We start from the raw sequence: 12684 nt of genomic DNA on the forward strand, positions 1-12684 counted from the left end.
GCGGCAGGAGCCCCGGGGGAGCAGGCAGGAGCCCCGGGGAGCGGCAGGAGCCCCGGGGGAGCAGGCAGGAGCCCCGGGGAGCGGCAGGAGCCCCGGGAGCAGGCAGGAGCCCGGGGAGCAGGCAGGAGCCCCGGGAGCAGGCAGGAGCCCCGGGAGCAGGCAGGAGCCCCGGGGAGCGGCAGGAGCCCCGGGGGAGCAGGCAGGAGCCCCGGGGAGCGGCAGGAGCCCCGGGGGAGCAGGCAGGAGCCCCGGGGAGCGGCAGGAGCCCCGGGAGCAGGGGAGCTGAGGGCTGGGAGCTGTGTGGAGGCAGCGTCCCAGCCAGGCAGGGCAGGGGGAGGCAGCGTGAGGAACACGAGCTGGTTGGGAGTATTTTTGGCTGATCCTTCAGGCTGGGAATTGGTTTGCAGCAGAGTGGGGGAGAGAGGAAGGAGCTGTCTGGTCTCGTGGAACAGCCAGGCTGGGGAGGCTGAGGCATGGCCCTGCTGGGCTGTGTTCTGCAGCTGCTGGGGAGCTGCAGCCTGCCTGGGCAGGGGCCATGCCAAGCCCACCTGGATGTGAGCTGCCCCAGGTGCCCTGCCTTGGCGGGGGCCGGGGCTGGATGATCTCCAGAGGTCCCTTCCAGCCCCTGCCGTGCTGGCTGCAGGCTGCTGCTGCTGGGGTGGGCGACCTGCGCCGGGGCCCTGACACCTCTGAGTCTCCAGACCGGGATCGCAGCTGGAGCCTGAGGGTGTGCAGGGGGGTGGTGGGGGCAGGGGGAGGGGGGCTGCCGGCTGCCTTCTCCTGCGCGCTCTGGGGCTGGCCATCCATCAGTCTGCACCATCTCCGCAGACTGCAGCCTGAGCTTATTTTAGCAGAGCAGCAATCGGCAGCAATTAGCAATCTGCTGCGGGGGGAGGCTGCCAGGGAAGCAGGCGGCAGCCCTGCCGCATGCACCGCGCCTGGCACCCCCTGCCTGCGGCTCCCCGCGGCCTGCAGCCGGCGCGGCCCCGCCGCAGCTCCCGGGGCTGTGGGGACCCTCCTCAGCCTGGCACCGATCTGCTGCAGCTGAAACAGAGCAGCTGCAGCTCGGCAGCGCGGGGCTCTGTGCTGCCAGCTCAGGTGTCAGGGTGCGAGGGGTGGGAGCAGGGCGCTGCCGGCAGCGCCGCGCAGATGTCTGCAGCCTGAGCTTCAGAGGAGGCTGCAGACCCCTGTGAAGGGCACAGCCTGCTCCAGGGTGTCCCACCGTGCCCAGTGCCCCTGGCTCTGGGGGGAATGCCAGGGGTGGGGGGGGCCAGGCAGCGAGATCTGCTCTGGAGAGTAGCAGTTCATAGACTCCTAGAATGGGTTGGGCTGGAAGGGTCTCGAAGCTGATCCAGTGCCAGCCCCCTGCCAGGGGCACGGGCGCCAGCCCAGGTTGCCCAGGGCCTCACCCACGCCTTGGTCTGCTTTGCCCTGCTCGGTGCCCTGCAGTGGTTTAGATGCTCCCTGGCCCCATGGTTTGCCCCGTGTGAGGGGATGGGCATGCCAAGAGTCAGGGAGCTCTGCAGGCCTGCATGGGAGCAGGGGGAGGAAGGTGTTCGGCGTTTGCAGCGGTGCCGGGACGGGATGCGTTGAGGGGGGAGATGCCAGTCCTGCAGGCAGTGCCCCGCTCGTGGTGCCCGCCGGGGAGCACGGCACAGCCTGGCAGAGGAGCCGGGCGGGCACAGCTCTTCGGGCCGGGAGGCACCGCTGGCTGGCTGCTGTCACCCGTGGGTGCTGTGCGTCCTGCCGGTGCTGCCGAGGGCAGCTCCTGCGCACCCAGCGCCGGCCCCGCCGAGCTGCGAGCCCTCTCCATGGCTGGGCTAAGGAATGCGGGGCGCTGGGGAGAGCCTTTTCATCATCCTCTCCTTTATTCCGTGCGGGGGCTCAGGGGTGATTCACAGCCCCGCGCAGCCCTTTATTCCTGCCACTCTGAATGCCTTCTCCTTTGCATCTTAATGGCCCCAAGCACAGAGCTCTGCTGACGCCAGCCAGGGGCATTCAGAGTGTCAAAGACTTTCTCCGGCGGCCCCGGCAGACAAAGCCTCCTCTGAACCCTGGCCGCGGGCCGGAGGGAGCAGGGATGGAGCCTCTGGAGCTGCTGCAGCCTGTGCCAGCAGGGCAGCCAGGAGATGGCTTTTCTCTGGGGCAGAACCTACCATCTGCTTCGGGAGGCTTCCTTTTGTTCTCCAGCCTTCAACAAGCCCCACAGCAGCCCTGCCTGCCTCTTCTCTTTAATGCTTTAATTGGTTCTTGGGGGCTTCTCCCTACCGCCAGGGACAGAGGAGGAGCAAACCCACTGAGCCCAGCTGTTCCCTTGCCCCTTCCCATCCCCTCCCTGCTCGGGAAGCAGCTGGGGATGGAGCTCACCTGGGCAGGGCTCCCGGCTGTGGGGACCAGCTGCTGGTGCAGGCAGAGATCCCCCAAAGAGGGCCAGCAGAGCACTGCCAGCAGGGCAGTGCCAGCAGAGCACTGCCAGCAGTGGCTGGATGGGCTTGGAATGGACCTCTTCCAAGTGTGGCTTGATTAAAACCAGCCCCAACCAGGACAGACAGACCCCAAGCACTCCCAGGGCTGTGTTGCTGTGTCCTTGGACTCCTCCACCTCCAGTGCCATGCCTTACCCCTCCCAGAGCATCGGCACAGGCAGTGCTGGGCAGTGGGGGCTCACTGCCCTGTGCTGCCCGGGCAGGCAGGTGTGGGGACAGCTGTGTGCAGGCAGCCCGTGGGGAGCAGAGCCATGCCCCCCGCAGCGGCCCCGGGCTGGGTGAATGCAGGCCCTGCAGCTGCAGCTCTGAGTGCAGTGTCCCTGTCTCAGAGCATGCTGCTTCCCCCTGCTGACTCCTTGCCCCATGCTCCCTGGGGCTGCTGCAGTTGTGTTCTGTGCTTGGTGCAGCCCCCCAGGCTGGTTGCTGGCAGCCTCCAGCCCTGGCACCTCTGGGCCTGAGGCTGAAGTTAAGAATAGGAACTGTCTGGGTGGCTTTGCCTGCTGGGGCTTTGGTTTCCTTCCCTTTCCTGCCCGAGGAGCATGGGCTGTCCCGGCAGGGCACAGCTGCCTGCGCAGGGCAGGAGGGTGGCTGCTCTGCTTCCCCCCAGGCTCTCCTCCTCCCCTGCTGCTGGGCGCTGCCCCTGCGGGAGCCGCTTGGCCGCTTCCAGCTCTGCAGCCAGAGTCGGCCTGGGACGGAGATGTGCTGGCAGCAGCCTCTGTGGGTTTGGGTGACAGGAGCCAGTGGGGAGAGCCAGCAGCTGAAGTGGGCACTGTGACCGTGGGTGAGGAGCAGAGGGCCTGGCAGCGCCTGGAGAGCCAGCTGGGAGATCTGCTGCCCATGGCTCTTGGGAGGAGAGCTTTGCCTCCTGAAGTGCTTCCCAGCTGCTTTGTGGTGACCTCAGGACTTCATGGTCACCAGCACAGCTTTGATCTGCCCTTGTCCTCTTTGCTCCCTGCCTAAGACCAGGGGGGCTGGGTACAGGTGGGCTGAGCACCTCCAGCACTTCAGACAGGCTTACAGTGAAGCTCCAGGTCTGCTGCTGCTGGGTGCCACCCAAGGCTGCTGCTGAGTCCTGCTGGGGTTGGAGTGTGAAAGACCTGGGGCAGGTCACCTGCAGGGACCCACTGCCAGCACCTGCTGCAGGCTCAGCAGAGCAGTCCAGCCCAGGTCCTGCTGGGGCTCAGGCCCCAGGCATCCTTTGAGTCTCTGCTTCCTGTGGTCATGCTGGGGGTACCTCAGCTGGGCCACTTCTGCTCCCAGTCAGGGCTGTGTGTGCTGAGAGGGCTTGGGTGGGGGTGGGAGAGATGGTGGCTCGAAGCTGTTTCACTGCAGGACACATTGTGTGGGACCTCCCTGGCTCGGTCTGGGCTGAGCTGGGACCAGCAGCTGGGTTTTGGGAGGGCTGGGTGAGCCTGGGTGCAGGGCCCGGGGAGCAGCAGGTGCCTGGCTGGGACAAACCTCCTGCCCGTGGTCTCCTGTGGTGGGAGCCTGAGCTGGCTGAGCAGTTCTGTCTTGAGCTGCTGGTGGCAGCAGCCTTGTTTGCCATCTAGGAAGATGACCTAGAAAGATAAGAGACTGTGCTGTGCCTGCCGGGGTGGAATTCCCCTCCGGGCAGGGCTGCCCAGCGCTCCGATGGGAGTAGCTGTGGCGCTCTCAGCAGGCTGTCAGGAGAGCAGCTCCTGCTCGGGGCAGGCTCCTCCACACCTGCTCTCCTCCAGCCTGTGCTCAGAGCAGGCCCAGCCTCAGCTGCTGTGGTGCTCACAAGTGGTGACTTCCATCTGCAGTTTGAACACTGCTGTGACAAATGACAGTGAGGGCTGCTGCAGCTGCCCCCGGGGAGGATGGCCCTGCCCAGACAGCCCTCCAGGAAGGGAAGTTTTCTTCATGGCTCGGCTGCTTGTGCCCTGCAGGCATGGTGGGGAGCCCATGGTGAGCTCCAGGCTTGCAGGAGAGCCAGGACCTGGCTGTAGCCCCAAGGAGTGAGGGTGAAGGAGCAGGGACTGGGGCAGGCTCCAGTAGCCAGCTTGGTTAGCAGCAAACCCAGGGTGGTGCTTCCCTGCCAGCCCTGAGCCAAGGCTTCCAAACCAGCTGGCCCCACATCTGCTCCCTGGGCATGCTACCCCCAGGGCCCCCCCAGGCTTCCCAGGAGGGCAGGGGGTTCCCAGAAGGGCAGGAATCACCTAGGTCAGGATCTGGTTTCTTACTTTCAGTTCCCTGTTCCGTGGCTGTGAATTGAGAGGTTGTGTTGCAGCCTGGGCAGCAGCCGCCCGCGGGCTCAGGGGGCACAGCTGGGGCTGCTCCCTGGCAGTGCCTCTGGTCTGGCTGTGTTTGGGGTGGGCTGGCTCCTGAGGAGCTCCCCTAGGCTGGGGTTAAAGACGTGCAGGAAGCCCCCCTGCAAAGCAGCAGTGTCTCTGGGCTGCTCTCAGCCTTGCAGCAGCCTCAGCCTGTTCTGATGCCTCTCTGTGTGCTGGGATCCCAACCCTCTCCTGGCAGAGCAGAGCTGCCCCTGGCTCTGTCTCACCATGAGCCCAGCCTCTCTGCTCCCCTGGGCAGGGTCGTTGACAGTGGCCCCAGGGCAGGAGGAGCCTTCCCTGCTTGCCCTGGGCTGTCTGCTCTCCGGGACACACAGCAGCTTCCCCAGAGCAGCTGGGGGGGGCTGGGCTGCCCCCCAGCCCCTGGGCTTGAGGCTGCTGGCAGCAGGGCTTGGCCCTGCTCTCCTGGTTGTGCCCAGGGAGGAGGAGGACTCTGGAAGCTTTCATCCTGTTGCCAGAGAAACCTCTGCCTTTGTCTGTCCCTGTCTGAGCAGCTGGAGCCTGGGGAGCTGGGGAGGGGGTGGTGTGCAGGACCCCACAGCTCCAGGAGGAGGAGGGGGAGGAGGGTTCTCACTTGTGTGGGGTCCAGCTGTGGACTGTGGCTGGTGGGGCTGGGCCATGTGGGGCTCTGCTGCCTGGAGTGTTGCTGCATCCCCATCCAGGCTTTCCCACTTCTGGAGCAGGCTGGCTGCTGTGGTGCCTCCTCCTGCAGCTGAGGCTGCAGCCCTCCATCAGCCTCAGCCCTGCAGGCCTCTCTGCCCCCTGCTTTCCCTCACCTGCCCATGTGAAGCTCCTTGGCTTGATCTATCAGAGCCCATCCTGAGCTCCTGGTGCCTTGTCCTGGCTCTGCAGCCTGCCCAGGAGCTGCTGCTGCACACAGCCACACTTCTGGGGCCTGGCGGTGCCAGCTGTGCTCAGCTCTTCCTGCAGCACTTGGGTAGGGCTTGGGTGTTCCCAGAAGTTCCTCTGAATCCCGGGCTCAGCCCCAGGCCTGCTGAGCTGCTGCTCTGCTCCTGCAGACCTGCAGCATTTCTGCTCCCATCCTGCTGGTGCTGGGCAGAAGCTGGGCTGGGGGCTCTCCCGGTGAGGGTTGCTCTTCAGGCCAGCCAGGAGAGCTCTGCCGCTGGGGTCGTGGGCACTGCTTGACCCAAGCTCTGAGCCCGGCTTGGGCCATGCCTTTGAGGCACCTCCAGCTCCCTTAGTGCTGCAGTCCAGGGCAGCTTCCCAGGTCGTTGCCCCCTGCTGCGAGGAAGGACTCCAGCAGCTGAGTGCCAGGCGTTAGCCCTGCCCGCTGCCCTGGCTGCAGCTGAGTGCCAGGCATTAGCCCTGCCCGCTGCCCTGGCTGCAGCTGAGTGCCAGGCGTTAGCCCTGCCCGCTGCCCTGGCTGCAGCTGAGTGCCAGGCGTTAGCCCTGCACGCTGCCCTGGCTGCAGCTGAGTGCCAGGCGTTAGCCCTGCCCGCTGCCCTGGCTGCAGCTGAGTGCCAGGCGTTAGCCCTGCACGCTGCCCTGGCTGCAGCTGAGTGCCAGGCGTTAGCCCTGCCCGCTGCCCTGGCTGCAGCTGAGTGCCAGGCGTTAGCCCTGCCCGCTGCCCTGGCTGCAGCTGAGTGCCAGGCATTAGCCCTGCCTGCTGCCCTGGCTGCAGCTGAGTGCCAGGCATTAGCCCTGCCTGCTGCCCTGGCTGCAGCTGAGTGCCAGGCGTTAGCCCTGCCCGCTGCCCTGGCTGCAGCTGAGTGCCAGGCGTTAGCCCTGCCCGCTGCCCTGGCTGCAGCTGAGTGCCAGGCGTTAGCCCTGCCCGCTGCCCTGGCTGCAGCTGAGTGCCAGGCGTTAGCCCTGCACGCTGCCCTGGCTGCAGCTGAGTGCCAGGCGTTAGCCCTGCCCGCTGCCCTGGCTGCAGCTGAGTGCCAGGCGTTAGCCCTGCCCGCTGCCCTGGCTGCAGCTGAGTGCCAGGCGTTAGCCCTGCCCGCTGCCCTGGCTGCAGCTGAGTGCCAGGCGTTAGCCCTGCCCGCTGCCCTGGCTGCAGCTGCCTGGTGGTGGTTCTGTTGGTGTCCCTACTGCTGCTCTGCTTCCTCAGGGCCGCTGAGAGCTGCTCCGGAGCCCACCTTGGCTGGCAGCCCCGGGGGTGCCCCGTGCGCCCCGCCCCGGGGGTGCCCGTGCCGAGGCCGGGAGGGGCCAGCTCCCCCCCGGGCGGCGCTGCTGACCCTGTGCTTGTCCTCTCCTCCCTGTGGCTGCAGAGATCCGGAGCCAGCTGGTGGAGCAGTTCAAATGCCTGGAGCAGCAGTCGGAGTCGCGGCTGCAGCTGCTGCAGGACCTGCAGGAGTTCTTCCGCAGGAAGGCAGAGATCGAGCTGGAGTACTCCCGCAGCCTGGAGAAGCTGGCCGAGCGCTTCTCCTCCAAGATCCGCAGCTCCAGGGAGCACCAGTTCAAGTGAGCTGCTGCCGCGGGGCCGCAGGGGCCACAGCCGGCCCTCGGGGGGCGCTCCGAGCCGCACGGCCCCGCGGCGGAGCGAAGGAAGCGGTCGGAGGTGACCTCCTGCCCCAGCACTCAGCAGGGCTCACAGTACCCTGAGGCGTGGAGTGCTGGGGCCAGGGTGCTGCGGGGCCAGGGTGCTGCGGGGCCAGGGTGCTGCAGGATGCTGCGGGGCGAGGGCGCTGCGGGGCCAGGGCGCTGCAGGATGCTGCGGGGCGAGGGCGCTGCGGGGCCAGGGCGCTGCAGGATGCTGTGGGGCGAGGGCGCTGCGGGGCCAGGGCGCTGCAGGATGCTGCGGGGCGAGGGCGCTGCGGGGCCAGGGCGCTGCAGGATGCTGCGGGGTGAGGGCGCTGCGGGGCCAGGGCGCTGCAGGATGCTGCGGGGCGAGGGCGCTGCGGGGCCAGGGCGCGTGTGGCCGTGCCCTGCGGGCGCCGCCCTGAGCCGGTGCTGTGCCCCCAGGAAGGACCAGCAGCTGCTGTCGCCGGTGAGCTGCTGGTCGCTGGTGCTGACGCAGACGCGGCGCGAGAGCCGCGACCACGCCACCCTCAACGACATCTTCCTCAACAACGTCAGCGTGCGCCTGGCGCAGGTCGGCGACGACGTCATCAGGCTCTTCAAGAAGGTGGGCAGGGGCCCGGGGGCTGCCGGAGCACCGAGGGGGTCGGGGGGGCCGCCCCAGCCGCCGCTCCCGAGGCGCGGTGGAGGCAGCGTAGCGGAGCCGGACGCTCCCTGCGGCCCCCCGCGGCTCGGCGAGGGCACAGGGAGGCCTGGGAGCTCCTCCTGGGGAAATGGGAAGCCAGAGCGGGGCTGGGCCAGAGCGGGGCAGGCCCAGAGCGGGGCTGGCCCAGAGCGGGGCAGGCCCAGAGCGGGGCTGGCCCAGAGCGGGGCAGGCCCAGAGCGGGGCTGGGCCAGAGCGGGGCAGGCCCAGAGCGGGGCTGGCCCAGAGCGGGGCTGGCCCAGAGCGGGGCTGGCCCAGAGCGGGGCTGGGCCAGGACAGGGCAGGCCCAGAGCAGGGCAGGCCCAGAGCGGGGCAGACCCAGAGCGGGGCTGGCCCAGAGCGGGGCTGGCCCAGAGCAGGGCAGGCCCAGAGCGGGGCAGGCCCAGAGCGGGGCTGGCCCAGAGCGGGGCAGGCCCAGAGCGGGGCAGACCCAGAGCAGGGCAGACCCAGAGCAGGGCTGGCCCAGAGCAGGGCTGGCCCAGGACAGGGCTGGCCCAGAGCAGGGCAGGCCCAGAGCGGGGCAGGCCCAGAGCGGGGCTGGCCCAGAGCAGGGCAGGCCCAGGACAGGGCTGGCCCAGAGCGGGGCAGGCCCAGAGCAGGGCAGACCCAGAGCAGGGCTGGCCCAGAGCAGGGCAGGCCTAGGACAGGGCTGGCCCAGAGCGGGGCAGGCCCAGAGCAGGGCAGACCCAGAGCAGGGCTGGCCCAGAGCGGGGCTGGCCCAGGACAGGGCTGGCCCAGAGCGGGGCTGGCCCAGAGCGGGGCTGGGCCAGAGCGGGGCAGGCCCAGAGCGGGGCAGGCCCAGAGCGGGGCTGGGCCAGAGCGGGGCAGGCCCAGAGCGGGGCAGGCCCAGAGCAGGGCAGACCCAGAGCAGGGCTGGGCCAGAGCGGGGCAGACCCAGAGCGGGGCTGGCCCAGAGCGGGGCTGGGCCAGAGCGGGGCAGACCCAGAGCGGGGCTGGCCCAGAGCGGGGCTGGGCCAGAGCGGGGCAGGCCCAGAGCGGGGCAGGCCCAGAGCAGGGCAGACCCAGAGCAGGGCTGGCCCAGAGCAGGGCAGGCCCAGGACAGGGCTGGCCCAGAGCGGGGCAGGCCCAGAGCGGGGCAGGCCCAGAGCAGGGCAGACCCAGGACAGGGCTGGCCCAGAGCGGGGCAGGCCCAGAGCGGGGCAGGCCCAGAGCAGGGCAGACCCAGAGCAGGGCTGGCCCAGAGCAGGGCAGGCCCAGGACAGGGCTGGCCCAGAGCGGGGCAGGCCCAGAGCGGGGCTGGCCCAGAGCAGGGCAGGCCGAGAGCGGGGCTGGCCCAGGAGGTTCCAGAGCAGCTCCCCGAGGACACCAGGCCCACACCTCCAGGAACCTGCTGCGGGGTGGGGAGGGACAGGGTGCAAACGCTGCAAGGTGACAGCCAAAGGCTTCTGGAGCTTGGAACTGCTGTGGAAGAGCTTGGAGCAGGGGGGGTGGGGAGGAACCTTGCCCCACTGAGCTGCCAGGAGCAGAGCAGAGCTGTGCCAGGCAGTGACAGAACCAGAGTGCTCTGGGACGGAGGGGACCTCCAGAGCGCCTCCGGTCCAAGCCCCTGCAGTCAGCAGGGACATCCTCCGGCAGAGCAGGAATGTCGCTGGGGGCTCTCCAGGGGGTGTTGGCCCAGGGCCTGCAAAGAGCCTGAGGTGCCAGGGGAGGAGGAGGGAGGTGTCCCCCGGTGCCTGACCTGGCAGCAGAGCCAGGGAGATGGAAGGTGGAAGTGTGGTGACCTTGGGAAGGCTCCTGCGGGGCTGCAGAGGACACCCCCAGGCCGGTTGGGTGAAGCTCCAGGGAGGAGCAGGGGGACAGGCAGGGGGCAGGCCCAGGGGAGCAGGCAGTGGCTTGCTGAGGAGCCATCTGCAGAAGCCCCAGGGAGGTGTTTCCTGGGCTGGCACCCAGAGGTGTTGGGATGGTGCCTTGCTGGAGCTCCTGAAGCAGAGAAGCTGCTGAGATGTAGGGGGGGCTGCTTTGTGGGGTGATGCCTGCTTAGAATCAGGGATCAAGAGGAAGGGGAAGGCCTGGGGGAGGCTGAGCTGTGTCATGATTGCCCTCTGCATGGATCCCACCTCGGGGGTGTTCAGGGTGTTGCAGGGACACCTCCAGGCTGACCTTGAATGTCTCCAGGGGTGGAGCCTCCACTGCAGCCCTTGCAGCCTGTGTCTGAGGGGCCGTGGGGCCTGGCAGCCGTGTTTGGTGGGAGGCACTGGGCACATGTGTGGCAGCAGGAGCAGCCTGGGGACAGCCTTGCTGGGACGTCCATCCCAGCCCTGCAGCTGGCAGGGGGAGCTCAGGGGAGGAGGAGGAGGCCTTAGCTGCTCTGTGCACACCTCTGTGTGCCAGGAGCCAAGGGCCCGAGGCACCCCTGGAAGCCTGCAGGAGCGTGGGGAGCAGAGGGGTTAAAGCTCTGCAGCTGTGGCTCAGCTGCTGGCTGTGGGTGGCGCTGGGGGGGAGCTGGGGGCCATTTTCCTGCAGAGCTGTCACACTGAATCCCTCCCAGCAGGACTTGCTCATGGGCTGTGACACGCTGTGGCTGCAGGGAGGGGCTGGCAGGGTTTGCTTGGTGCTTTCATTATGTAGATGCAGAGGGTCTGGGGAGGCAGGGGGGGTGCCTGGAGAGGGGGGGTCTGGGGTGGGTGGCATCTGCAGGGTTGGCATTTGGGGTGTGGGGAAGCACAGAGCTAAGGAGCAAGCGCTCAGCACCATGGAAATCTGCTCCTGGTCCCCTCACTCCCCTGGCTGCTCCCAGGTGTTCCTCTCCACCAGGGAGCTTTGGCCTCCTGCTGAGCAGCAGCAGCCTTGGCCTGGGACTTGCAGGCTCTGGAGGCAGAGGGCTGCTCCTAGAGGTGAGCAGTGGTGTCCCCTCAGCAGGGGCTGCAGGGCTCTGCAGGTACTGAAGGGTGCCCCAGAGCCTGGCAGCTGGGGACCAGCCTCCTGTGCAGCACAGCCTGGCCTGCAGCACAGCCTGAGCAGCTGGAGTGAGCAGCTGGATGAGCAGCTGTGTGTCCCCTGCCTGCTGCAGCAGGAGCCCTGCTGGCCAGGGAGGCAGAGCAGGGAAGCTCAGCTGGGCAACTGCCCTGGAGCTGGCAGCCTGAGCCCTGCCCCTGGCACTGGAGATGGCCAGGGCAAGGTGTGGATGTTGCTGACAGGCAGGCAGTGAGGGCAGGTGCTGAGATGGCACTGCAGAGATCCAGCCACTGTGAGCCTGTGCCCCATGGGGCCCCAGAGCACCTCTACCATGGCCTCTCCTCCCCCCATTTCTGCTGCCTGTAGCGTGCTGCAGTTTCACTGTGCCTTTCAGAAGTGCACTCTGAGTGTGAGAGAGTCTCCACTCTGCTTCCTTCTGTCTTGCAGAGCAAGGAGATTGGCCTGCAGATGCATGAGGAGCTGCTGAAGGTCACCAACGAGCTCTACACGGTGAGTGGAGAGCTGCCCCTGCCCAGCCTGCCAGCCCGTGGCTGGAGCCTGATGTCTGTGCAGGGCTTGGGGAGGCTCTGCCCCTCTGCTGCTCCTGCTTGTGCAGAGAGACTCTGCTCTCCTGGGCCCTGCTCTTGTAACTCCTGGAGGCAGGAACTGCCCCAGCCTGTCCCAGTGCCACTGAAGTGGTGCCCAGAAGCTCTGCCTGAGACCTTCAGCTCCTCCTGAGGAGCTCTGCCTGAGCCTGATCTTCAGCATGAGGTCAGGCATCTCCTGCCTTGTCAGGGCAATGTGAGAGCAAGCATCAGATCCTGAGGGCAGGTGATGAGAGGGGACAGGCTGACTAAAGGCATCAGGAGAGAGGAGCAGATGTGCTCCTCTGGCCAGCTCCCTGAAAGCCATCAGCCTGCCCTGCAGGGAAAGGCTGTGGCAGGAGCTGTGCCTGCAGTTTCCCTGGCACTGGCTCAGCATCCATCCAGAGCCTGCCTTTAAAGCAGGAGGTGTGGCTGCAGCCCAGCCTGGCGCTGCCTGTGCCTGGCAGCAGCAGCAGGAGCAGCACTGAGTGGTGCTAGGAGACAAACTCCATTTCCACCTGGGAGCTGCAGCTCCTCCAGCTGCAGGCTGGGTTCCACTGTCAGGGAGGTAGAGCAGGGGATGTGCAAGTGTGAGGTTGGGTCCAGAGCGACTCCAGGTTGCCTTTGGCCTCCTCTCAGTCCCTGTCCTGCAGCCCCTTGCCCCGGCTGCGGAGCACTGGGAGATGTTCCTCACACGTGGAGCTCTTTGGCCGTGGGTGTGCTGGAGGAACATCCCAGCAGCGAGGAGGGGGTGAGCAGGACAGCTCCTGCACCACCCCTGTGCCAGTTCAGCACAGGGCCAGAGATGAGCTCAGCCCCTGTGGGCTTTTCCTTGCCCCCCTAATGCCACCATGGCCTCGGCCAGCCCGGGGCCTGCCGCAGGCTGCCCGCAGCTCCGCTCAGCGCTGCCCGGGGGGCTGCGGGGCAGGGCACTCACAGGCTGCTCCCCCTCAGGTGATGAAGACCTACCACATGTACCATGCAGAGAGCATCAGCGCCGAGAGCAAGCTGAAGGAGGCCGAGAAGCAGGAGGAGAAGCAGTTCAACAAGGCAGGGGACAGCAGCGTGAACCTGCTGCGGCACGAGGAGCGGCCCCAGCGCCGCAGCTCCGTCAAGAAGATTGAGAAGATGAAGGAGAAGGTGAGGGCAGGGCAGGAGGCAGGCTGGGGCCGGGCTCGGGGGGCTCTCTGCCCAGGCAGGGCC

At 67.6% G+C, this 12684-nt stretch overlaps 1 protein-coding gene across 2 annotated transcripts in view; it reads left to right on the top strand.

Moving 5' to 3' along the window:
- SRGAP3 (SLIT-ROBO Rho GTPase activating protein 3) overlaps positions 1 to 12684 on the top strand; it is a 63975-nt gene that overhangs the window by 16711 nt on the left and 34580 nt on the right. For both annotated transcript variants that reach the window (XM_054179892.1, XM_054179902.1), the window contains exons 2-5: positions 7029 to 7221; positions 7723 to 7885; positions 11345 to 11407; positions 12436 to 12621. In XM_054179892.1, the coding sequence (XP_054035867.1) occupies positions 7029 to 7221; positions 7723 to 7885; positions 11345 to 11407; positions 12436 to 12621 (605 nt within the window). The remainder of the gene's footprint in view (positions 1 to 7028; positions 7222 to 7722; positions 7886 to 11344; positions 11408 to 12435; positions 12622 to 12684) is intronic.

Source organism: Dryobates pubescens, chromosome 1 (genome assembly GCF_014839835.1).
Source record: "Dryobates pubescens isolate bDryPub1 chromosome 1, bDryPub1.pri, whole genome shotgun sequence".
Classification (NCBI taxonomy): domain Eukaryota; kingdom Metazoa; phylum Chordata; class Aves; order Piciformes; family Picidae; genus Dryobates; species Dryobates pubescens.